Genomic DNA, 28,000 nt, shown 5'->3' on the forward strand with positions numbered 1-28,000 from the left:
AATGACTCGGCTGATAGCCAAAAAGTGCCCGGGCTATGTGGCGTCCGGGTTACGTAATGCTATCGTTGGTATAGCAACTGTCACTCAAGAGTCGTTTGAAACTCAACAGTACATCATCCGGGCTCTTTTTGGCACCCGGTCATTTTTAAGCATGACAAAGCCAACGCTCTCCAATATTTAGAATTTTTAATGCAGTACCAATTTTAAACGCTCGGTGTCCCGTGCTCCTTCAAGCAGGGGTAGTGATCGGGGCTGCACATATAGCCTGGGTGCTGTCAAGCTAAAAAGGCACCGGATGCCAAAAAGAGCCCGGATGATGTAATGTTGACTTTCGAACGACTCTTGAGTGACAGTTTCTATGCCAACGTTAGCATTACGTAATCGGGTCACCACGTAGGCCGGGCGCTTATTAGCTTTAAGTCTCAGAGTCGTTCGAAAGCCATCAGCTACTTTTTAGTCGCTTAATATTGTGCCTTAACGGACACTACGCACCCGGACACTTTTTAGCTATCAGTCAGAGAGTCTCAAGAGTTGTTCGAAAGCCATCAGGTACTTTTTACACGCTTAATATTGGCTGCCGGTCTTTTGTAAGTAAGCACACATCAACAGGTTTCGCGCGCTAGCATCTATATTGCTAATAACAATTCCTCCTTTTGTGCGACAATATTAAGCGACTAAAACGTAGCTGATGGCTTTCGAACTACTCTTGAGACTCTCTGACTGATAGCCAAAAAGTGTCGGGGTACATAGTATCCGTTTAGGCACAATATTAAGCGAATAAAAAGTTTTAGCTACACCTGCCTGCTGGTAACCTGTAAGTTAGCAATGTCCGCTAGCATGTCAAAGCTAGCAAGCCCCCGTTGTTCTTTAGTAAAATGTTGTGCAAACAATGCCCTGTTTTGTTCAAATTTAATTGTGGGTGCCGTCAGATATGTCTTAAAATCACAACACATTAAAGACTTTCTTAATTTAAGCACAACAACAGATGAATAGCGTCAAGCTAACAAGATAGCTCGTTACACTAGCACGAGCTAGCAAATGAAATGTGCTTACTTTGATACTATAACCAACTAGCGAATCAACCACTTTCCTACCAAAGTCAAACATCAAGCACATGGTTGTTTTGGTTGGTTTATTGTAGGTCAAATACAAGCAAGCTGGTCTCAGGTAGCAAAGTACAATGCAAGATGCACTGAGGTAAATCGCGTTAGGGTGTCGTATTGGCGTTGGCATAGCAACTGTCACTCAAGAGTCGTTCGAAAGTCAACATTACATCATCCGGGCTCTTTTAGGCATCCGGTGCCTTTTTAGCTTGACAGTGCCATCCGTTTGTACGCGTTCCACTGATTGCTGATCAGTGGAACGCGTATAAACGGATGGCACCCAGGCTACTGCACATAACCATTTGGCCAGAAGACAAGGAAATAAGTTGCAATATATCGCAAAGGCTTATTGTCTGTAATTTCATTCGCATGACTGCTATGTGGTATATAAGAACATATGAAGTGTTGCGAATGGCGGTAATTAGATTGTGGTTTTTGCGCTGAATTAACACATCGTGGATTCGGAAACATGAGGCAGGTAAGGCCAAGTCTGCGAATTGGTACATTTCGCATGTGCGAGAGTCGCCATTCGCTTCAGAATTGGTACAATTCGCATGTACAATTCGCATGTGCGAGAGTCGCCATTCGCTTCACGCGAATCAGGCACAATTCGAGTGGGCGAGAGTCGACACTTTGGGCGCATATGAGACATACAGTATGGCGCATATGAGACATACAGTATAGGCTACGTTGTTGACAATTCTCACAAAGACACGCGATCTGAATTGCACAGAGACGGGCGCATATGAGACATATACGTTGTTGACTCACAAAGACAAAACAAATAGCTACACGTAGCCTATAAACGTTGTTGAGACTCTTATTAGAGATTTTACTCATTCTCGTGGTTGAAAGTCGGTACAGAATTGCACAGAGACGGGCGCATATGAGACATATACGTTGTTGACTCACAAAGACAAAACTAATAGCTACACGTAGCCTATAAACGTTGTTGAGACTCTTATTAAAGATTTTACTCATTCTCGTGGTTGAAAGTCGGTAACAAAACAGAGACAAATAGCTACACGTTCAAGCAATGTCATTTCTGTCATTTATTTCAAAAACAAACAATCAGAGTGTAAGAGCTCTGGTTCCAAGACACAAAAAAGCCAGGAACCAGGTCTGATGGCCCATCAACCTAAACAATAGGCCAGGAGCCGCCTTGATGGTTGTAACCTGGTGCTGTGTAAACTAGCTTGTGGGTGTTGAATTGGTATTTTTTTTGTTCAGCCACTTAACATTTTATAGTGTATTCATATCTATTTATGTCATATCATGCCTCATGACTCTTACCTCATATTCATTGTACTTAGGCCTATATATCTTATCATGTCTTACCTCATTCATAACCTCTATTGCTACCTTCACCTGTACCTGTATCATATCTGCACTAATGACCAACTATTGCTGCCAATGTTACTACTGCTCATACCCCATATATCTTGTACTGTCATATCATACTGTATACATCCCATCTATTTATTTTTATATTACCACTATGCAGAATACTCTGCACTCTTCTGCTATGGTTCCTTTGGTTAGATTCCGTTGCATTGTACTTATATCATATCAACATCAGCAATGATCTCACCTGGTCTGCCCACACTGACAAGGTGGTCAAAGCTGCCCGAAAACGCCTCTTCTTCCTGAGGAGACTCAGGAAGTTTGGCATGAATCCAGACATCCTCACCAACTTCTATAGATGCACTATAGAAAGCATCTTGACTATTAGCATCTCAGTGTGGTTTGGAAGCTGCACAGCCATGGACCGTAAGGCCCTACGCAGTGTGGTCAGATCCGTTGAGTTCATCATCGGCAGGAAACTCCCATCCCTTCAGGACATCTACCTTAAAAGATGCCTCCGAAGAGCTGGCAGGATCCTAAAAGACTGTCATCACCCATCCTTCAGACTGTTCACCCTGCTGCCTTCTGGTAGGCGGTTCCGAAGTGTCCGGTCTCGCACCCGCAGACTGGAGAACAGTTTCTACCCTAAGGCCATCAGACTCCTAAATGAACAATAATGCACTCCTCACTTTACACTTGCCACTTTACTCTTCACTGGCTCACTTTTACTGCTGTTTGCACTACTTTCTCAGTCCAGCTCATGTTCAGTTTAGCTCATGTAGATTGTTTATCTGTTTAGTATCTGTTTAATATGTGTATTTATGTTTAGTATCTATGGTAGTGTGGTATGGTGTCCTGTCTTAAGCATTCCAGTGCCCAGTCCAACTCTGTTGTTCTGTGTATCTGACAATAAAAGAGTTGACTTGACTTGACTTGACTTGTACCTGTATCATATCTGCGCTAATGACCAACTATTGCTGCCAATGTTACAACTACTCATACCCCATATATCTTGCGCTGTCATATCATACTGAATACAAATGCTATACAATACATTATCTGTAAGGTTGTGAGTGTGCAGTGGTAATGTAAGTTGATATTGATTATGTTTTTATTCAGTCACACACAGTAACAACAAACAAGTTCAACACAAATAATAATACATTCAAAGTGACTGAAAAGGCACAAGCTGAAGCATAATGCTTGTATTTAAGCCTGTCCTGTTTGACCAATTTAAGCTACCCATCAACATATGCATTTTTATTTTATTTTTTACAAGTAATACATGTAATGGAAATAAAAAACAAACAAAAGAATTGCCTCCAAAAAGTTAGTCACAAGAAGAGCAATGAAGCAAGATCCCAAATAAACAGCACAAAATCCTGCATACATTATGGACACTTGTAGCCCTCAAAAATTGCTTTAGCTACCATCCCTTTGAAAACAAAGAATGTCTTACACTTTCTTAAGATTATGTTAGCATCATTCCATAATGAAATTCCAACAACAGATATACATCTCCTTTTAATTAATTTTTTGGCATTTGGTACACTAAATTTACAGACATCTCTGAGATTATATTTTGTCTCTTGAAATGAGAAAAACCTTTGTATGCTGACTGGGAGTTGGTTTGATTTAGCTCGATACATTATTTGCATTATTTTATAATATACCAGATCATTACATTTCATAACAAATGATTTCATAAACAATGGGTTAGTGGGTGCATAATAATCAACCTTATTTATTATCCTTATGGCTCGTTTTTGTAAAATAATGATTTCATTGACAGTTGTTTTATATGTCAATCCCCAGACTTCCACACAATATGATATGTACTAGGGAAGTATAAGTGAACAGTAAATAATATGTAAGGCCTTATCGTTTAACATGCTTCTTGATTTGTACAAAATTGCTATCATCTAAGAGATCTTTCCTTTGATATAATAAACATGTGGTTTCCATGTTAATTTATGGTCAATGACCACTCCTAGAAATGTTATCTCGGTCACTCGTTCAGCATCACTTATTTTTAATTGAATGTCCTTACCTATTTCCTTTTTCGATTTCCAAAGACCATGAATTAGAATCTATTATAAATCAAACCAGGTTTTGAGGATTTCAAAATCTCTTTCAATAGAAGTCAAGAGTTGCTGTAGATTAGCCTACTACCCGAACAGTAGGCTACATGTTTGTATCAGTTGGATTCGTAGAACGTAATAAATTACATTGCTTGACCGTGTGGCTATTTGTCTCTGTTTTGTTATTGTTATCTTTAATAAAAGTCTCAACAACGTTTATAGGTTACGTGTAGCTATTTGTTTGTAGTTCGCGTCCTAAGTGAAGCGCGCTTCATTCACAAAGTGGCGACTCTCGCGTGAAGCGAATTGTGCCAAGCGAATGGCGACTCTCGCACATGCGAAATGTACCAATTCGCAGACAAGACCTTAGCTCCATGAGGGACTGTATTATTATTACCACTGACTCGATATGTAGGCTATTTAAACCATATGGATCCAGTCAACCAAAACAAATCGGCATTTTGATCAATTTGGTCAGATAATTTACGTTATCTAAACCAAATACGCTATTCATTGTAGTTGTTTATCAACATATTACAAAGGAACAACACAACTATATTGAGATTGTGACTAAACATATACCACAATCAGAAGTTGTATTCAATGCTCAGCCTTTGTTACGGAAGCCATTCCACTAACTTTTCGACATTGACCGGGATATATTTCTCTAAAAACGTCTATGAGAATCCCAGTCATTTCGCCCAGAGTTAGGATCGCTATTAGGGCGCGCCTCGATTACTTTCCCTCCCTATTGGAGGCTGCAACTATGTCTATGGCTGCGACAACCTGAACTGTGATGTCAGTTTCACTCTCCTTTCTCCTCTGTAATTAGTGTTAAATTCCCTGGCGTTGAAGGAAGTAGGCTAAGATAAAGTTCTGGTGAATACCTCCGCGAATAACGAGGAACTGCCTGGTACCAACAACACCGTGAGAAGTGGACGCAATGATCCTCGACGGGTATTCTAGTCACCTTGACAAGGAGACCAGTGCTATAACAATAGTGGTGGTTGAATCTGAGTCAATCGGATTCAAAGATCCGAATCCTTACATTCACCCATGAGTCACGAGTCCGTGGTCTCAATTAACCCGAATCTTTCGGTTCTGGCTGCTATGGACGACATTATTAAAACAATGCACGAATGTCATCAAACTGTAGGTCTATAACAACATTAACATATCCGTTTTTCATCCGCATAGGAACTTAGATTAAGCATAGCTATTGATATGGACCCGGAGCTGCCAGCTGCGTGGTTGAATCCGAACTTCCTGTAGACAGAGCTGTACACAGATCCAGATCCATAGACTGAGCGAATTCATGGGTCGGATTCGTATCCGGTTGAGTGAAAGACTAACTCAAAGGATTCGGGTGAAATGGGTCGGACTCGTATCCGGCTGGGTGAAAGACTAACTCAAAAGACTCAGGGGAAATGGGTCGGACTCGTATCCGGTCGAGTGAAAGACTAACTCAAAGGATTCAGGTGAAATGGGTCGGACTCATATCCGGCTGGGTGAAAGACTAACTCAAAGGACTCAGATGAAATTAAAAAGGATGCAAACATCGGAGATGTCGCCAACGTGACTGCTATCTGAGACTAATAGTAACGTTGGCGACATCTCCGATGTTTGCATTATTTTTAATATTCAAATATATCCGACCCATTCAATATGAGTCCTTTGAGTTAGTCTTTCACTCAACCGGATACGAGTCCGACCCATTTCACCTGAGTCATTTGAGTAAGTCTTTCACTCAACAGGATACGAGTCCGACCCATTTCCCCTGAGTCTTTTGAGTTAGTCTTTCACCCAGCCGGATACGAGTCCGACCCATTTCGCCTGAATCCTTTGAGTTAGTCTTTCACCCAACCGGATAGCTTACGCGTCCGACCCATTTCACCTGAGTCCTTTGAGTAAGTCTTTCACCCAACCTCAATTGATTGATACAGCAAGCAGGCCCGTCGTCAGATTAATTTTCTACGTTTGTAACAACATTAACGCTACTTTCAGGCCGTGTTTAACGTGTAAGGTAAGGTAGATAAGCTGACTTAAATCATTTGATGACTTCTTTCAGTCAAAATCGACTGTAACTCGTCTGAACCAATTTTCTTGAAATTTGTTTATTGTAAACATGACAATTCAATTATTAAATTAAGTAAGAATAACAAATAAGTAGGCTATCTATTCAGAATTTCCGAAATTACATAGCCTATTTAATTCTGATAAGCTGCCAACCAGCCAAGCCTATCATGTTACAATTTGTTCAATGTATCTAGGCTTATTGCGTGTGTGTGTGTGTGTGTGTGTGTGTGTGTGTGTGTGTGTGCTTGCATATTTCCCCTGGATATCTTCAAAACTGCATTACAGTGGTTTGCTGTGAGCGTGCGTATTAGGCACTAGGGAGTGGGCTGCTGGGCTCATTCAGCGACAACATTTCTACTGATTCAGATTCAAAGGACTCAAAAGATTCGAATCTTTTTAGTGATTCACTCAAAGGACTATGAATCTTCTAAGTGAATCGAATTTCCCATCACTATATAACAACTCGTGTAAATACCTGGTCCTTCCATGGGCATTTATCTGTCCCAGAAGAAACGACGGAAAGCTTTGGTCGTCATTTTACTTCTTTGGCGTATGTTGAATTGGAGAAAACGTTGAGAAGTGGAGGTATCTATCAATGTGCCTTATGTTACCCTTAGAATAGCCTGTCTCTATTATAGCTCATGTGTAAATAAATAACGAAGAGTGAAAATGTTTATGGCGTTAGGGGAATAACAAACTCTTATTTGTGGTTCTGTAGACACTATACATTGGTAATATAGGCTATTATACTAAGCACGATAAGCCTGTAGTTACTCAAGTTTGTCCAAACAGATGAGACAGCGTTATCTGGCACACGGCAAGCCCCCGGATACAAAGGAGTACGCGTAAAGAACACAGTTAAGGAATTAATACAGAAGAGGCATGGTGGCGACATCCAGGTAAAAGAACCTCATCCCACCTCAATCAGGCTATTAACCTAAGAATCTAAGACAATTTCAAATCACGAGCAACACAGCCTATTCAGACAATCACAGGGCACAGTCACCGTGCTTTGTGGTGAAGGAGATTGATTGATTTTTTTGATAAGGTATTTTATTTGTATCAATCTGTATGTATTGTGAGATGGCATATTATTTTCTAGTGGATAATTCAGATGTGAATATTACTCTGCACATTACAACAAGTTATACGTTTTCCTGGCCAGCATTAACAGTCTAAATCTTGTAGATAAGCTTTGATTTTTGTATGACTTTTACAGACTCTTCCAGAACAACTTCAAAGTGAATACCCAGGTATGTGATGTTGATATGAACATGTAGGCTACTGTAATATTATATACAACCTTGTCATACATAAACTCATGCCTTATTTTGTTCTAGTTTTGACATCCATCCTGCAGGTGAAAAAAAGACCGTCCGTCGACCCACTTGCTCCTGTTCAGCCCAAAAGACCTTCCACAAATCACAACAATATAATGGTAAATAAATACTTTTCACACCTGGAGTAGGTCAGGAGCAGTCCTATGAGGGTTGTATTACCTTCTGCTAAGTATTATTTTATGCCTGTGGTCATTGAAGGTATATTCTCGTTTCTGTATCAACTGCAATTGCTAAACAATTAACAATGAGACAGCATAATGCATGACAAAGAGCAGTCGTCTTTGCTTTAATTCAATAGTGTAGACTACAGTCTAAACCTCAATGATGCTTAAATGATTCTTATAGTGGCCATAATTAGGTTGCAGCCAAGAGTCTGAACTCTTTCCTTCTTGTCATTTTCCAGTCCCTGCAGAGATGTGCCCTGGCAAGAAGTGTGAGCCCAGCCCTGCCTGAACTTGTGATTAGTATGCTGCAACGCTCACCTGGGATGATACAAGATGGACCCTCCCCTCTCACTCTGCCACTCCTGGACAATGAGATCCTAACTCCATTTCTTGCCAACCACTCCCTCTTTGCCCCAAGTTCTCAGACTCAAACTCCTGAAAGGATGTCGTCCTACCCCTTCCCATATAAAATATCCCAGTCGCCGCCACTGCTCCAAGAGAGCCCTACCCATGGTTCTTTCTCCCAGTCGCCGCCACTGCTTCAAGAGAGCCCTACCCATGGTTCTTTCTCCCAGCCACAGCCACTACTCCGAGAGGGCCCTAACCAAGTTTATTTCTCCCAACCACAGCCACTATTCCAAGAGGGCCCTTCCCAAGTTTCTTCCTCCCAGTCGCAGCCACTACTCCAAGAGGGCCCTACCCAAGGTTCTTTCTTCCACTGGCAGATCCAGCAGGAGGGGGAGAAACTAGCAGGAATGACCGCTGAGCAGTTAACCTCCCAAGATGAGGACGGAGACACGTGAGTGGAACTGCAAAAGACCAAGAGAGATTGTTGAGATTTATTTAACAATCTACAAAACACTAGGGTGCTATGAACAGACCTCAGGGTTAACCAGTGAACATAGTCATCAGTGGCGGCTCCTAGGGAAAGCCAGGCTTCCTCAAAATTGAATTACTTTAATAGTCATATAGTCTGTTACAAAAGTCTACAAAACACATGTGAAAAAAACTTTAATTTAACATTTCACGTCATTATATCAATTTCGATAATATCTTTACTGTGACAGGGTTGACAGGAACGCTTGTCAATGTCAAATCATAAGCTTCTGGCTTCATGTAGGCTTGCATGTGCAGAGGAGGAGGAGCCAATCTAGGGCCACGTCCACTTGGCCTCCTCTAAGAAAAAATATATATATTAGCCAATCACTGTTGAGTATTCTGATTGAACTATGAAAGAGAAAGAAAATGCCATGTGTGTGTTTAGAATACGCCCAGGAATCTTTGGCTTCCATGTACATGTAAATTGAAAATGGTTGGGGGAGGGAATCCAACCTGCTATCACCTTCACACCAGTCAGTTCAGAAATAGACATGGCAAGATATAATGATTTATTTACATGAATGCTATCCATTGATCCATTGTCAAAAAAAAATGATGTTTTGCTGCACCATCTGCAGTGCCTTATAAATAATTGGAATAAATGAAAGGGAGGAATACGACGAGACATCAGTTGTGCAAAAAATGGAGAGTAGGAAAAGGTTCCCTATAGGCTGCACCTCAAAACGCAAACCTTGCTTAAGCTCATTTTCTTTTGAAAAGGAAGACATTAGGACATTGGTTGATAATTTAACCGATCTGTCTTTTGTGATGCTTATTTGCAAATGAGCTAGGCTACAGCTAAACTTATTGTGTTGCTCTGCTAGCGGAAGGTTTTACAGACAAATACTGCTAGGTTAGCAGACTCAACACACCTAGCTTAGCAGACTTAACACTCCTAGCTTAGAAAGAAACCTGTAATAGTATTTCGATACAGTTTCTCTCTCTTATTGTGAGTAAAGGTATAGCTATGTGATATACTTGTATCATGAAATTGACTAGATTAACCCAGTCATTACTGCACAACTGTAAATTCGTACTATACCCTTTTTATCATGATAATATCAAATAATTTACAAAGCCTATCTACACAATTATATGTAATGACAACTTTACATTGGTGTCGCCCTTCTACTCAACTGCTAAGTAACCACCCTTTCATGTGGCCCCATTGGCACATTATCATGACTTGATGGATCCTAACGCCAGCTTAATGGAAGCTTCACTTAGACCCTGTAGCAATATTTAAATTATTAGAAATATTAGATGTATGTTTTTATATGAAGTCTGAAAATGATTTTGTTCTACATTTAAACAAGTAGTATTAGGATTTTTTTATAAGCTGCCCTACAGGTGTTCACTGTGGGCAACTAATGGGCATACTGAGAGCTATCAGGTATAATTCGTCTGGCCAATGTTTGCTCCTCTGCCTGGCAGATTCCTTCACATTGCAGTGGCAAAGGGCAGGAGGGCTGTGGCCTATGTGCTGGCAAAGAAAATGGCCGACATCGGAGTGCTAGACCTGAAAGAACACAACAACCAGGTGAGATGTACCACACATATATTTGACAGAAAGACAGGATTTTGGTTGAACTGGAATTCAAATATAGTAGAATATGAATTGATTGTTTGCACCATAATGAATAGCATTATGTAGTACACATAGTATAGCTTCATGAATATTTCATACAATAGAATGTTTAGTCTCTGAGACATACAGACTTTACTTTAGAGCAAGGACCACACGTCTTAGGAAAAAAAATTTCCCTACGGCCATCAGAACACTAAATACAGTCATGCACTAAACTTCACTTTATTGATTGACTGCAAGTCACACATACCATCTTTGTATTTCTGTATTTCTTATTCTGTGTACTGGTGTTGTATATATTGTATATAAGTATATACAGCCGCGGAAAAAATTAAGAGACCACTTCAAAATTATCAGTTTCTCTGGTTTTACTATTTATTGGTATGTGTTAAAGTAAAAAGTACATTTTAGTTTTATTCTATAACCTACTGGCAACATTCCTACCAAATTTCAAATAAAAATATTGTCATTTAGATAATTTATTTGCAGAAAAATGACAATTGGTCAAAATAGCAAAAAAGATGCAGTGTCTTCAGATCTCCAATAATGCAAAGAAAACAAGCTCATATTCATTTTTAAACTACACAATACTAATGCTTACACTTAGGAAGAGTTCAGAAATCAATACTTGGTGGAATAACCTTGATTTAAAATCACAACTTTCATGTGTCTTGGCATGCTCTCCACCAGTCTTTCACATTGCCGTTGGGTGACTTTATGCTACTCCTGGCGCAAGAATTCAAGCAGCTCGGCTTCTTTTCATGGCTTGTGACCATCCATCTTCCTCTTGATCACATTTCAGAGGTTTTTGATGGGATTCAGGTCTCGAAATTGGGCTGGCCATGACAGGGTCCTGATCTGGTGGTACTCCATCCACACCTTTACTGGCCTGGCTGTGTGGCATGGAGCATTGCCCTGCTGGAAAAAACACTTCTCAGAGTTGGGGAACATTGTCAGAGCAAAAGGAAACAAGTTTTTCTTCCGGGACAACGTTGTACTTTGCCTGGCTGAGGTTTGTAAAAGACCATAAGGATTGAAAAAGCGGACTGGAGGTTCTTCTAAGTTCGTCTTCTCTGATGAGTCCGATTTCACAGTAGGTGCAAGACTCTCTGGCTTGTAGGCCTCTCCAGGTCTCCGTCTAACCATCAGACGACCATGTGTTGGGCAAAGCTGAAAATTGGACTCATCAGAGAAGACGACCTAGAAGACCCTCCAGTCCGCTTTTTTCAATCCTTATGGTCTTTTACAAACCTCAGCCAGGCAAAGTACAACGTTGTCCCGGAAGAAAAACTTGCTTCCTTTAGCTCTGACAATGTTCCCCAACTCTGAGAAATGTTTTTTCCAGCAGGGCAATGCTCCATGCCACACAGCCAGGCCAGTAAAGGTGTGGATGGAGTACCACCAGATCAGGACCCTGTCATGGCCAGCCCAATTTCGAGACCTGAATCCCATCAAAAACCTCTGAAATGTGATCAAGAGGAAGATGGATGGTCACAAGCCATGAAAAGAAGCCAAGCTGCTTGAATTCTTGCGCCAGGAGTAGCATAAAGTCACCCAACGGCAATGTGAAAGACTGGTGGAGAGCATGCCAAGACACATGAAAGTTGTGATTGCAAATCAAGGTTTTTCCACCAAATATTGATTTCTGAACTCTTCCTAAGTGTAAGCATTAGTATTGTGTAGTTTAAAAATGAATATGAGCTTGTTTTCTTTGCATTATTCGAGATCTGAAGACACTGCATCTTTTTTGCTATTTTGGCCAATTGTCATTTTTCTGCAAATAAATGATCTAAATGACAATATTTTTATTTTAAATTTGGTAGGAATGTTGCCAGTAGGTTATAGAATAAAACAAAAATGTACATTTTACTTTAACACATACCAATAAATAGTAAAACCAGAGAAACTGATCATTTTGAAGTGGTCTCTTAATTTTTTCCGCGGCTGTATATATATTCTGTTATGCTGTGTGCTGTTGCTGCATATATTGTATGATAATATATACATAGGTACTTTAATATATTCCACGGCGCTTTGTTGCACACTTAATATTTATATATATTTTATGCTATTTCTACCGTTTTTTTAGATATGCAATATTGTTGTGTTATATGTTGTCCCTCGTCGCACCAAAAGGAGAAGCACTCCAAATTTAGTTGTATGTAAATACAATGACAATAAAGGCTTTTCTATTCTATTCTATTTCTATACAGTTGTCTGCAAAAGTTTGTGGGTAATTGGCTTCATTCTGATTTTTTGTCACTTACTTAAAGCAGCAGTAAGGCGTTTTGGTCAAAAACTAGCAATCTAATGTCAAATATTGCATTGATAAAAGGCTTGCTAACATGCTAACTCCAATGCCAAACCACAGAGCAGCAAAGTGCATAGCCCAGATGGCCAGTTGGAACAGCAGGTGTTTTTCTGTCCTTTACTTGACACAACTCTACATTTGTTTCTCAGAGTGCACTCCAAGTGAGCGTGGTGGCCAATCAGCACCTTATTACTCAGGACCTGCTGTTTCTGGGGGCCCAGGTGAACACACTGGACATGTGGGGTCGCTCCCCCCTGCATGTCTGTGCAGAAAAGGGCCACATCCACACTCTAAAGGTAAGTACCAGCCTGGAAAACCAGTAGGAAACATGAAGGACTATTGTTTTTCTCAGGTTTATGTCCCCCAGTTAGACTGAATAGGTCTCCCAGGTCAGAGTATCGGTTGATGTCAATGCTGTGTCTTACTTGGATTCACACTTGTGTTTTCTTTGTGGTTTAAAGTTCAATTTACATTGTCTGACGTTGGATCAATGCACTCTTGGCAAAGGAATAGTGCTGCTTTTTCCCACCTGACCGTTTTGAGCAGAATGATACAGAGTGTGAACCTCTATGACTCCTGAGAAATGTAAACTATACAGGATCTCATGCCAGTTAACCTAGCATCTCTATCTAAAGGAACCATCTTAACAGTTGGTAGTTTCTAGCGTGTGTAATATGAGTTCATTTTTAATATGTTTGAATATGAGCTTGTGTTAATATGAAGCTGCACAGACACCCAGAGGGTGCTTTAGTGGCTGTGTCAAGCTTAAAAGGCACCGGGTGCCTAAAACAGCCCGGATGAGGTAATGTTGACTTTTGAACGACTCTTTAGTGACAGTTGCTATGCCAACGCCGATACGTCACCCTGGCACTTTTTGCAATTTACTTTTACTTTTTTTTTTTTTTTTTTACTTCAGAGCATCTCGCATTGAACTTGGCTGCACTATTGTACTTGCACACTTACAGTGACGTGTCTTCATATTGGTGGCAGACAATAAAGCAGTTTGGTCCTGTGACAGTGACCATGGGCTCCAGTCATTGGCTAACGTCCTCGGCGAGTCTCCCCTGGGCCCTCTTGCTGCTACCAGGGTCTGAGCGCACCACGGTAACTGGCCATTGCTGTTCCACAGGACGCTTAAGCATTAAGAATGTAGAGTTCCAGCGAGTTGACACATCTTGGGTCAGTTTGTGTTTGGTAACTTTCTGTAGGAGTTGCTTTATTTGAAGTGCTGCTGTGGATTTAGCACTTTTTTTGGGGTGACTGGCAAGGTGCCTTGCAGCTGCTATGGTGCGACGGCTTATTTTTTGGTGCGACGGCTTATTTTATGGCTGCGTTTATTAAAAATTGCAGTGTGTGCCCAACACAACAAAGCCCTCACACTGTTCCCCTGGACGGATCGCTGGTTAACATGTCTGAACACAGAATCATGTTTGCTGTGTTGTCACAACTTCCTGGAATGCCATACGAACCCATGACTTTGCTCAGTCTTGTTTGCGTTGGTGTGACTCTCCAATCACTTTTGTTTTTAAAGGTCACCAGTCGTCTGTAATAAAATTGACATTCGTTGTCATTTAAGATTCCATTTGCTGTGACGTCTAAATGTCAGCAGTGAGACTTCCTGCTGCACTCTCCTTAATAATAATAATAATAATAATAATAAATAATAATACATTTTATTTAAAGCGCCTTTCATGACACCCAAGGTCACTTAACAAACAGGTTGTTAAAATTACAATAATCTCATAGAAATAAATAAAAATAAGAAAAATTAAAGTCAGTCAGTCAGTCCATAAGCTATCTTGAAGAAATGAGTTAATGAGCTCCATAAACACCTCGCTCATAGTTGACCATGACTGCGTACCTAGTGGTGTCTCTCTTTTTTGCATAAAGAGTTTGCATTTCACTTTGTAAGGGTTGTCCTTCAGAAGTCTGAAATGCTGCCATACTTTAGACTTGAGTCTTGAGTGGTTCTACCGTGACTAGTTCATCAACCACTCCACATCAGGTTTCAGCTTATATCACCAGTTAACCAGCCCGTGTTGTTGCATGAATTTCTTTTTTAAGCAAGCGTGCAAGCTTGCCCTTCTAGAAGATTTATGATTTCCCTTATTTCTTATTCCTCATTGAAATGTTATCCCTATGCTTTTTGGTAAACTTCTATCTGTTTTATCTTGTTACTGTAATGCACACTGTCAGACAAAAGAAAAGAGTCTCAGTCGACTGTCAAGTGTCCGACAGAGAATTAGATTCATCAATTTTCAAGGAGCAGTCTTAATCTCACTAATCATAATTACATGCAAAATAAAATGTTGTGTTTTGAATGATCTTTAAATGATCTTATATCTTTTGGTGTATAAAAGGACAGGTCCATTAAGTTAAGAAAGAGGGGTGCTTCTGTACCCTAAGTAGTGACACCTCTTCATAGTGATGCATGAGAGAATGAGGAAGTCTTATTTTTCATGCAGGAATCCCCCGTCCTCCATGCATCTCTTCCTCCCCTCCTCCTCCATGCATCTCTTCCTCCCCTCCTCCTCCCCTCCTCCTCCATGCATCTCTTCCTCCCCTCCTCCTCCATGCATCTCTTCCTCCCCTCCTCCTCCCCTCCTCCTCCATGCATCTCTTCCTCCCCTCCTCCTCCATGCATCTCTTCCTTCCCTCCTCCTCCACTCCTCCTCCATGCATCTCTTCCTCCTCTCCTCCTCCATGCATCTCTTCCTCCTCTCCTCCTCCATGCATCTCTTCCTCCACTCCTCCTCCACTCCTCCTCCATGCATCTCTTCCTCCTCTCCTCCTCCATGCATCTCTTCCTCCTCTCCTCCTCCATGCATCTCTTCCTCCACTCCTCCTCCATGCATCTCTTCCTCCCCTCCTCCTCCATGCATCTCTTCCTCCACTCCTCCTCCATGCATCTCTTCCTCCCCTCCTCCTCCCCTCCTCCTCCATGCATCTCTTCCTCCCCTCCTCCTCCCCTCCTCCTCCATGCATCTCTTCCTCCCCTCCTCCTCCCCTCCTCCTCCATGCATCTCTTCCTCCCCTCCTCCTCCATGCATCTCTTCCTCCCCTCCTCCTCCCCTCCTCCTCCATGCATCTCTTCCTCCTCTCCTCCTCCATGCATCTCTTCCTCCCCTCCTCCTCCATGCATCTCTTCCTCCCCTCCTCCTCCATGCATCTCTTCCTCCACTCCTCCTCCATGCATCTCTTCCTCCTCTCCTCCTCCATGCATCTCTTCCTCCCCTCCTCCTCCATGCATCTCTTCCTCCCCTCCTCCTCCATGCATCTCTTCCTCCCCTCCTCCTCCATGCATCTCTTCCTCCCCTCCTCCTCCATGCATCTCTTCCTCCCCTCCTCCTCCATGCATCTCTTCCTCCCCTCCTCCTCCATGCATCTCTTCCTCCCCTCCTCCTCCATGCATCTCTTCCTCCCCTCCTCCTCCCCTCCTCCTCCATGCATCTCTTCCTCCCCTCCTCCTGCATGCATCTCTTCCTCCCCTCCTCCTCCATGCATCTCTTCCTCCCCTCCTCCTCCATGCATCTCTTCCTCCCCTCCTCCTCCATGCATCTCTTTATCCCCTCCTCCTCCATGCATCTCTTCCTCCCCTCCTCCTCCATGCATCTCTTCCTCCCCTCCTCCTCCATGCATCTCTTTATCCCCTCCTCCTCCATGCATCTCTTCCTCCCCTCCTCCTCCATGCATCTCTTCCTCCCCTCCTCCTGCATGCATCTCTTCCTCCCCTCCTCCTCCATGCATCTCTTCCTCCTCTCCTCCTCCATACATCTCTTCCTCCCCTCCTCCTCCCCTCTTCCTCCCCTCCTCCTCCATGCATCTCTTCCTCCCCTCCTCCTCCATGCATCTCTTCCTCCCCTCCTCCTGCATGCAAGGAATGGATATACTGTTAATCTTTAACATGTGAAAGACATCCTGTAAATAGTTTAAATGGGATGATCAACTCTATGGATTTGTACTGTTATGTACCGTCTGTCCTCTTACTGTATGTATGTGTATATTTGTGTCTGGTGTGCACTCTTTACTGTCATGTTTTGGTAATTCTGCGATCCTTACATACTGACACAAGCTTGTGACTTGGTTGCATATTCCCACTTGTGCTCTGCTCTCTTCAGACTACTTCCTCATAACTGATTCGGTAGTTAATCTATTATATACTTCCTCAAAGCACTGAAAAAAAGCTCTGGGGAAATTCCCTTTTCTGGTCGAACAGGTCTAACTGCATCAGAGTTTCAGACCAACGCACCTGTTATCAAGGTGTTGACAAGCTCAGCCCTCAATTATTAACTTGTGTTCAGGTCAAACCTGCTGGTGATGCATTCTCCCCTTCACACCTGGACCGATTCTGTCCCACCTGATGGGCTGTTTGTTCACCCCCACTTCAGCTGCCTTACACTACTCATTGCATGAGTCTGCTAAGCTATTATTTGATCAACTACAGCATAGATACATACAGATTTGAAAGAAAATCATTTATCTTTTTTGATCTTGTCAATGTCCTAAAATCCTGTCAACCAGCACAAAGGTGATATAAAGGAAAGTTAATTTAAACAGGAATAAACCCTGAGTGATAATAAACTAATACAAATCAGCCTCCAATCCAATACTGCCATGCATTGACGTTTGAGTGGAGCCATGCGCTCTAGAATCATTCAGACAATTGTCAATCCACCAGTTTCTTACAATTCTAAATATGTTTACCTCAATTGGCTGTTGTAAACAATACATTAAATGAATAAAATACATGTTTATTTGCAGCTGTTGAGCTGACTGCTCTGTTGCTTGTCACAACAACAAGGGAGGTCTTTTTTCCTCCTACACACAGCCTGGGAGGTTTGTTTTTCCTCCCGTTTGCCTGAACTCCCTTAGAGTTCAAAGTGCATTAAAGCCTGAATCTAATGCAATATTTTAGGTGCTAGTCAACCTGGGTTTAAGATCTTTGTACCTTGAAGCAACTGCGCCACTATGCTTTCCCTTCCCCCATCCGGTCCCGCCCACTCAAACTGCGTTCAGACCTGCGCACTTTTCTCTGCCACAGACTTTGCCCCTGCCTTCCTCCTCCAGGAACTGTGCAGCCACCTTATCAGACCTTAACAGGACACCATATCAATTTTATATAGAACAAAAAGTGTTTCTTAATTCTATATTCTCCCTTTCCCCAGCCAAGGCTGTGTCCCTGTCACTGTGTCTCTGAGGCCCTGACCCTGTGACCCTGTGACCCTGTGACCCTGACCCTGTGACCCTGACCCTGTGACCCTGTGTCCCTGTGACCCTGTGACCCTGTGTCTCTGAGGCCCTGTGTCTCTGTGGCCCTGTGTCTCTGAGGCCCTGTGTCTCTGACCCTGTGACCCTGTGTCTCTGAGGCCCTGTGTCTCTGACCCTGTGACCCTGTGTCTCTGAGGCCCTGTGTCTCTGACCCTGTGACCCTGTGTCTCTGAGGCCCTGTGTCTCTGACCCTGTGACCCTGTGTCTCTGAGGCCCTGTGTCTCTGACCCTGTGACCCTGTGTCTCTGAGGCCCTGTGTCTCTGAGGCCCTGTGTCTCTGAGGCCCTGTGTCTCTGAGGCCCTGTGTCTCTGACCCTGTGACCCTGTGTCTCTGAGGCCCTGTGTCTCTGAGGCCCTGTGTCTCTGTGGCCCTGTGGCCCTGTGTCCCTGTGTCCCTCACCCTGTGTCTCTGGCCCTGTGTCCCTGGCCCTGTGTCCCTGACCCTGTGACCCTGTGTCTCTGGACCTGTTTCTCTGTGGCCCTGTGTCCCTGGCCCTGTGTCCCTGTGTCCCTGTGTCTCTGTGGCCCTGTGACCCTGTGGCCCTGTGTCTCTGTGTCCCTGGCCCTGTGGCCCTGTGTCTCTGTGTCCCTGTGTCCCTGGCCCTGTGGCCCTGTGTCTCTGTGTCTCTGTGTCCCTGTGTCTCTGTGTCTCTGTGTCCCTGTGTCTCTGTGTCTCTGTGTCCCTGGCCCTGTGGCCCTGTGTCTCTGTGGCCCTAATCCCTGACCCTGTTTTCCTGACCCTGACCCTGTGTCCCTGTACCTGTGTCCCTGTCCCTGTGTCTCTGTCCCTGACCCTGTGTCTCTGTCCCTGACCCTGTGTCCCTGTACCTGTGTCCCTGTCCCTGACCCTGTGTCCCTGTACCTGTGTCTCTGTCCCTGACCCTGTGTCCCTGTCCCTGTGTCTCTGTCCCTGACCCTGTGTCCCTGTACCTGTGTCCCTGTCCCTGACCCTGTGTCCCTGTACCTGTGTCCCTGTCCCTGACCCTGTGTCCCTGGCTTGCCATCACCCCTCTTCCCCAGGAGCTGTCCCACTACCTTATCCTGTCTTAACAGGACACTACACACTACCTTATCCTGTCTTAACAGGACACTACATTCATTTTCAGTTTTTGCACCTCTTCTTTCTATATGCACTTGTGTAGACCTTGTATGCTGCTGGAACCCTATTGTTCTTGTTCTCATTATAATTAGAGGTCAAATCAGGAAAGACTCCAGGCACCAAACTTGGTATATGTTTCTGAGCTACGAGAGAAATTGTACTAACCTTTGCATGACTCTAGGAGAAGCTAAAAACAAGCAAATTTACATTTTCACATCTCGGGTGTGAATGGCCAAACTTCATGAAACTTTATAGGCTCAATCATAACGGCATATAAAAGCCATGGAAGTATGAAACTAATTGGGGGCACTCATCACATTCATGTTTTGGCTCATATCTCTGCATTTGCGTGGGTTAGGACAAAACATTGGTGCCTTTATGACATATCATTTCCCAAAATTTCCATGGGCCTATAACCCACAAAATCTCAGAAAGCAGGAGGGAAAATAAACTTATTTTAGGCCCTTCATTCAACAGATACAACATGTGGTGTGCTTTAGCTCCAGACTATGCTGCTTAAAACGTTGAAGAAATAAATGTTAGATTCAAAATCAAAGTTAAGAAATGCTAAGGTGTGGCCTCGATTAACTCTATTGCCAATATCTTGTCATGTATAGGTTAAAATGTACCCAAAGTTGACACTATCTTTGGATGCACGCCAAATTTCATATATTTTGTCTATAGGGGGCACTACAATTGACATATTGCATTATCTCAAGAAGCGTTCAGATATCTGAAACTCCATTTGCTTACATCTTGTTTTTTTTCCCAGGGAAAGCCAAGAAATGGCGAAAAAAATATTAAAAGGGACATTTTGGAGAAATGTCTTTAATAGTTTTGGCAAGTAACCATAATATATGCGGAATAATGGATAGCAGAGGCAGAATATTGGTAATGTTCCATCTCAAGCTGTTTGAGTTTGACCTTTAACATGTGCTTCTGGTAGGACCTAATTAGTAATAATATTATTGTTACTGTTATTATTATTAAAATGTTTAGACCTTTTGAGATGTGGTTATTGATATGGCCAAAGGGAGGCACAAATTCTGATCAAATTTGGACACAACTTTTAAGTGTTTGTAATTTTTCTAAACATATGATGCCACAATAGGAAAAGCTGTTCAGTACACCTTATTTGAGGGATTTACTCAGAAGCACTTTATTTGAGGGGTCAAAACACAATTTACCTAGAAGCAACTGATGCTTCTTTTGTGTCCTCACTGATATGCCATCATTAAATAACACCTTGTTCATCAGTGTTAAAGACGGGCCAATTCACTTTCACTTTAGTTGAGGGGCCACAAACATGATGAAGTCATGCTCACTTAGTATTATGATTGAGTGTTTGGATTTCAACAGATGCCATGTGATATGTGCTGTGAACACATGGACATGTGTAATTAACCAGAGATCACGATGATTTTAAAACATTAGTTCTCACATTAGTTCTCACATTTAGGGATCTATTATTCTAGCTTGTACATATGAGATCATGTGGGTTCTTGTATATTTCCCTGTTAATGTAAGAAGTTCTACATGCATGAATTCCTGATAATTCATGGACTATAATTGTAATTGTACCCTCAATGGACAGTAAACCAAATGGTTCAGCAGCTCCTTTTAAAGGCAACAAACTGAAGCTTAGTCAATTAGAATTTAATGATGTGCTCTGTGCCGTGGATTTGGTTCCGTGGTGCAAATTGTTCTGCAAACAGAGAATACATCATGACCATGCTTAGTAATTCATAATTCATATACTTACTAGTTCATACTAGTATCAAGATTCAAGTGATTATCACCATGATCCAATATAAAATCAAGGCAGTGCAATGACTCCTCATGAATAGCAAAGAAAATAACAGTCCTGAGGCTCTTGCTCTAGTGGGCATTGCTGCTCATCAGCATGTCTGGAACGCAGTGCAACAATAGTTTGTTATGGTTTTGTGGAATAGTTTTTTGACAGATGCATTTATGTCTGTTGAGACTGGATGTGGAGGAAATGACTGGACTCCAGTCATCTTCTCAGCTCTGCTCTCCTCTGCAGAACGCTCAGGCAGATTTAGTTCCCCACGATGAGGACTACATGGCCACATGCCCTGAGAACATTAATGTGGATTTCATCTATTACATAGACAAGATCATTCAAGCCTTGTCTGTTAACCTGAGATGATTTCAGCTGTGTCTGGGGTCTTGTGTGGTTAGCTGAGATGATTTCAGCTGTGTCTGCAGTCTTGTCTATATCTAAGGAATTCATAGCATGTACTGTATTATCACTCATAATGATCACAATCATATACTGTATATAGGACAACACACACACCTTTAAACAAACATGAAAGGCTGAACGCAAATGTACGTTTTTCCATTTGCGTTCAGCCCTTCTTCATATTTGTCTTAAGGTGTGTGTGTTGTTGTTAAACCAGGGCTGAAATTGGGGATGGTGTCTACACTCCTTCATAGGCACAGTAGTGTCAGTAACAGCGATTTGACACAATCAACTAGCTCGTCTATATCTTACTGAGAATAAGCCTGAGAAACAGTTATGTAAGAAACGCATACATAGTTATAGATTTCCATATCAGACAGATTGGACGAAGTCTCTGACAAGAGGAGTTAAGTAAAAAACAGCAACTCTTACCAAGCTGTCACAGAAACAGCACAGCAAGATGAACTCTCTAAAAATAGAAATATCACCAACTGGACCTGGACACCATCTCCTTAGAACTCCCATGTTTGTGCCCCATTCACAGCCAACAGAAACATTGGCTTACACACCATCATGTATGGACATAATGTTTTCTTCTTGCAGGAAGAGTATGTGTTGCCATACATATTGCAATTAGGCCCACACAGTCAGGAAGCACCTGTAATTCCTCCATTTCTTGCTTTTTTTTTTGTCTCTAGGCCATACAGAGATGTATGCAAAGCAGCAGGCAGCAGATCTGTGTAGAAACTGTGAATTATGATGGTGAGTGATGATGAATGGTGAAGTAGTGGGTGGTGACGACTATGTAGGATAAAATGTATATGTTTCTCATTTAATTAATTAGGTTAGTATAGTATTCCATAGTATAACATGAATTGAATTGGTAACTTAGTGTGGCCATGTATTCTGTTTGACCTGTTGTGTAAGGTCTATATGAGCTCAGAGTGTCACCCAGGGCTTTGGAGGTAAGGGGATCCTATGTAAATATTCATATCTTTGGGGAGGCAAGGAGGCCACAGTGTAATAGTCCGAGGGAGGGGTCTTAGGTAAGGGCAACGCAGACGCTGGATTCCTTTAAAAAATAAAAACTTTTTTATTCAGGAAGGCATTTCTGGCCTTGTGTTAAATCTTATCTGTTATGCTGATGTTAATATTTAAATTTGTTTTTAATTTTATTGTATTATTATAGTTAATTTCTAATATGTAGGCACTCTGAGATTCTTTGGAATGAAAAGTGCGTTAAAAATAAAATGAATTATTATTATTATTTAGAAGTGGGTGGTGACGACTACACAGTACATATATGCAGTTTTATTCTTCTGATGGGCATCGACAGCACCCCAGTGACTGGTACACGTTTTCTGTCACCACAGGTCTGACTCCTCTACACACTGCTGTCCTATCCCACAATGCTGCGGTTCAGGAGCTGGCGCGGCGTGAGGGTTCAGTGTCCCTCCAAGCGATGGCATTAGCACAGAAGAGAAAGCTGCTGCGGGAATGCATTCAAGTCCTAATGGTGATGGGTGCCTCTTATGGGACTAAGGTGAGAACCGTGGTCCACCCTCCGCATGCTGTAGTGTAGATGGTTACATGGTCCACCTCCCGCAGGCTGTAGATCCCGCATGTCATTTCATAAGGTTTCTTATCAATGTCTTATCAATGTCCTGTGATATAAGTGTTCATTGGGGACCAAATGGAGTTTGTCAGGAAGGAGAAACAGGGTCAGGCCTAGTCAAGGTATAAGGTTAAAATAGAAAGCCTGATTTGAGAAATGAGGCAGCTGAAGAAGCAATGGAAATGAGTAGATGATGAACAGAGAGAAGGTATTAGTGTACTGCAGGCAGAGGTTAAGAGTAGATGATGAACAGAGAGAAGGTATTAGTGTACTGCAGGCAGAGGTGAAGAGTAGATGATGAACAGAGTGAAGGTATTAGTGTACTGCAGGCAGAGGAGTAGATGATGAACAGAGAGAAGGTATTAGTGTACTGCAGGCAGAGGTAAGGAGACTTGCTATGTTAGGGAGGGTGGAGCTCCTCAGACAAAGAAGGAAGAACAAACTTGGATTGCATTCAACAAGGTTCATTTCATTTTGTGAAAGAGAACATGGATCCAATAAAGTTTGTGGAGCCTTTATTCACTCAAGAGAACATGGATCCAATAAAGTTTGTGAAGTCTTTATTCAGTCAAGAGAACGTGGGATGTTTGAGAGTTGAAAGAAAGGACCTAGAGGAGTATCTTTAACTGCTACATAGAGACGATCAGGCATGTGGATCTGGTGTTACAGCGCATTCCTCTAATTGGAGAAAGAGGTTCAGCAATGGACGATGGCCATGGCCAATGGAGAGGTGCAAGAGGTTTTGCCTTGTGCAAAGGCTGCATCGTCTCTAGGCCCTAAAGGGCGACCTCATAGTGTCTACATAGGAGCGTCGGATGTTTTAAAATATCTGGATGTGGCGTCTGGCTCTTGCATTTTCATTCCAAAGTAGAAGAAGCACCGTTAACATAGGCCGGTTCTGACCGAGGAGGTTGGTCTCCTATCTGAGGGCAAATAAGACAGATATTTCTGTGAAGAAAGTACGAATCCTAGGTTGATGTCGATTTTTGGACCTCGTGAATGCCTTTGGATGGTGTCGCACAGTCTGTTGTAGAAGGCATTCAGCTACATTCAGGTCCCTGAGAAGATTATTGAATTAAATATGTATCCTACCACATGTTACACATTACAGTCCAAAATCAATTCTCCAGAGTGCACAGGAGGCTATATCAATGTCAATAAAAAATAACGTTAGATTGGCATGGAATCTAAGGGAACTCTCTTTTTTACAGGCTCAAAATCATATAAGCTACCCTGATTAACAATACAACAGTCAGTTCAAAGGGATGTGGTAGGGCATTTTCAAACAGGTCTGACAGGCTACAATTATTTCTTAACAAATGAAACAGAAGAAGCACTGCAGTTGATTCCTTGTAAAACCCACTGCGATGTAGTCATCATCTTATATTGTAATTGCAATTCTAAACCTGATTGTTCAAATCCTTGATTGTGATTGGCTAAAAGCCGTTGTAAAATCCAGCATTACCTTACAATTTGACCTGATTACAATGGCAAGGCATTCATATAGCGCATTTCATACCCAGTGTTCCATCTGGCTGTTGCATTGCTTCAAGGGTTGCGTGGCAACGATTTATTTAGGAACTATAATTTTTAGTGGCGGAAGAATGACGGTTTATCATTAAACTATTGTTTCTTAAATTGAATTGTCTTTATTTATGAAACCATATCAAATATATGTAGTAACAGGTTTAGAAAAGCAATAAGCCCCGCGAGTCCGTGCTTTGCGCTGATTTTAGAACAGGTAAGGGGGTTTAACGGCACTTCGCTTCGCGTCGTGCCTAACAACTCCCTTATCGTAACGCGACCTATTATCCCGCGGGCCACCAAAAAATCCGCTTAACAAACATGTTTTTATCAATATAAATATGGTTTAATGAATCAACCTTACATATTTCAGAAGTGACAGGTGTGTAGACAATGCACAAAGTCTTGTTTGACTCTCAGCAGGATCATTTCTTACCGTATTTTCCAATTTGTTTTGTACAGTCGCGAAATGGCAACAAAGTTGGCGACGACCTATTATCCCGCATTGATAATTAAAATGCCGTTGGAAATAAAGCTCAACAAGAAAAAGAATTTACACCGAACGTCGCGAAATCAAAATTCTACTATTTGTATCAGGCTGGTTTGTACACGCAGTATTACAACACTATCTTATACACTTCAATATGCTGTATATGTGCCATTTTTGCTACAAAGCTAATTTAAATACCCTTTTTGGGCAGGGACTTAAGTTTTCCGAAATCCGCGATCCTGGATGACACCAAAATCAATATTAAGTAACGTGTACCAGCGCTTGCGGGATAATAGGTCGTGCGGGATAATAGGTCGGGCTACGATACCTGTTCTAAAATCAGCGCAAAGCACGGCCTCTTGGGGCTTATTGCTTAAGTCTGATTCTTTCAGTTTTGAAGGCATTGCTCGATAATGCTATTGTTTGGCAAACCTTTTATGAATTCTGTAATACAGATTTGTATACAGAAAACCTGCCATTTCCACGTGTTAGAAATGTCCCCTCAGATGATGTATTAACAGACCTTGAGCAGGCATGCTCAATAGTGTCTGAAAAATACTGGAATTCCCTGATGCAGGTTAAATTGTTATAGACAGCCTGGAGCCTGGTACCCAAGATGTCTTGAATGCTGTATTATGACCATATGCCCATGACTACGCCCTTCTAATGTGTTTGGCCCCCACATGGCTGCTTATGACTTTGTGACGGGTATCCAGGTTTGTGGTATCCCTGGAGTGCTGTTATGACAGTTACTTGACACTAGTGATAATGACACCAAAATAGGATCTCCCATGATACTGTATGTTATCCATCTTATGACTGGGGGTTAAAGTGAAGTGTAGATCAACAACTACTTACTTCTCCAGTGTTCCATAACTACATATGATTGCCACCTGACTTGCATTTAATATTGTCTTCATGGTTTGCTTCCTCTAGGAGGGTAAAAGTGGACGCACAGCACTGCACATGGCAGCTGAAGAAGCCAATATGGAGTTACTATGCCTGTTTCTTGACCAGCCACAGTCACTGTCTGTCATTAACTTGAAGGTGAGCCATATTAGTAGTGAGCTAAAAAGAAATGGACATTTGTGAGAGTGTGGGTTATCTTGAATTTTGTCAGAGAATTAGGGTCTTGCAGTTTTAAGTGCACCAACCAGTACACCTGTCCAGAACCAGTTCTATCAGCCTGTGGACACCCAGGTACCACATGTTAGTATATACTTTGGGAAGTGATTACATCAGGATATGTTGTGGTAAGAAGAGAAGCAATGATATTTGACCATGTTCTGCTGAAAAACCCTAGGTCTGGCATTTCCATGAAGGGTCCCCTGATCAACCCTTTCAGCCTTTCTGTTCCCTGCCTCTTCATCTATATTCATGTCTATGGTTCACTTTTTCATCGGTTTTGCCTTTCCTTCTCTCTCCCCTTATTTCTCTCCCTAATCCTCCTTTTGTATTCTCCTTAAAGGCATATAATGGGAACACAGCACTGCATGTAGCCAGTTCCCTGCAAGGTCGCCCCCTACAGGTGGATGCTGTGAGGCTGCTGATGCGTAGAGGAGCTGACCCCAGTGCAAAGAACCTGGAGAATGAGCAACCAGCTCAGCTTGTGCCAGATGGAGAGACAGGAGAGCAGGTGAGGAGTGAAGTACTCACATCAATCTATCATCTGATTCAGACCCTCTACTCGGTGCTCCTCGAAGCTCCTTTGGCAGTGATTAAAGCCAAAGGAGCTTCAATCTATCATCTGATTCAGACCCTCTACTCGGTGCTCCTCGAAGCTCCTTTGGCAGTGATTAAAGCCAAAGGAGCTTCAATCTATCATCTGATTCAGACCCTCTACTCGGTGTTCCTTGAAGCTCTTGGGCAGTGATTAAAGCCTCAAGTCTTCTTGGGTATGATGCAACAAGCTTTGCACACCAGGATTTGGGTATTTTTTTGCCATTTCTTCTCTCAGGTTGGATGAGGACCATCGGTGGACAGCCATTTTTTATTTGGGTCCCAAACTCCTTTTATTTGGGTCCCAAACGCCTTTCTCTGTCCACACAGGAGGGATGTTATAATGCTGCAGCACTTGGCAATGAACTAAAGGAAATGTGCACGGACCTAGTGATGTATAAAGTAAAAGCTAAAGTGTAACCTACCAGACATTTGACGATGGTTTCTAAAGCAAAGTACTGTTTGAAACGCAAAGCAAGATCATTTCTTTGGTTATCCTCTATTAAATGATAAACCAAAGTTTATGATTGAAGAAGGTTTAGATTGATTAGACTGAAAATTGGCATGCTTTTCTGTAGGAAAACACTTTCATGTTGTTTCTTTTTAGACACAATTTATTTTCATCATTCTGGTCTTTGGGTGGTTTCCAAGCTGTTCGCGGCCCCACAAATGGACATGTAGTTCTCAGCAGGCGGACAGAACTCATCATAATACATGTGTTGAAATTCATGTGGTTAGCTGTAACATTTCAGGTTGCAAACATAAATCCAACCCCAATACCCCAAATCAATATCCAGTGATTGAAAACACCATCGCCATATTTCCATATCATTTTAGGTCAAAGTGGGCCAGCAGCTGATCAAACCATTATAACACAATAAGATTAGTTGACAAGTTAACTTCGTTAGCCAAGAATCATACAGCTGAGCACTGGGTCTACAGCTTCGCTCAGTTCATTTCTAATCTGGTGATCGTGAAGACCAGTCCATTAAAGACAGAACCTAGAGTTGTGATTTGGACTATTGTCCTGCAGCATTACATTTCCACAATGTCTGGGTTCTTATTAAATCATTGCAGATGCCTCTGTACCTCTGTCTCTGGTTGACATTCCCTTACAATGTCTTTTTGTTTCCGTTCAGGTTCGTTGTATCCTGAAAGGCCGTGGTATACAGGTTGGGACAAGCCTTCTTTAG

The 28,000-nt window shown here is 42.2% G+C and overlaps 1 protein-coding gene across 1 annotated transcript; it reads left to right on the plus strand.

The window, feature by feature from the left end:
• Position 1: 1 nt before the first annotated feature.
• On the plus strand, positions 2 to 28,000 carry nfkbiz (nuclear factor of kappa light polypeptide gene enhancer in B-cells inhibitor, zeta; the record flags this gene model as incomplete). The annotated part of the gene is made up of 13 exons (XM_080834583.1): positions 2 to 53; positions 7,037 to 7,189; positions 7,397 to 7,503; positions 7,824 to 7,857; positions 7,945 to 8,042; positions 8,348 to 8,907; positions 10,422 to 10,527; positions 13,036 to 13,182; positions 22,158 to 22,221; positions 22,833 to 23,002; positions 26,025 to 26,135; positions 26,557 to 26,724; positions 27,947 to 28,000. The coding sequence occupies 13 exons, from the start codon at positions 2 to 4 to the stop codon at positions 27,998 to 28,000; spliced, it is 1,824 nt and encodes a 607-aa protein (XP_080690709.1).

The sequence above is a fragment of the Sprattus sprattus genome, assembly GCF_963457725.1.
Source record: "Sprattus sprattus genome assembly, chromosome: 3".
NCBI classification, from domain to species: Eukaryota; Metazoa; Chordata; class Actinopteri; order Clupeiformes; family Clupeidae; genus Sprattus; species Sprattus sprattus.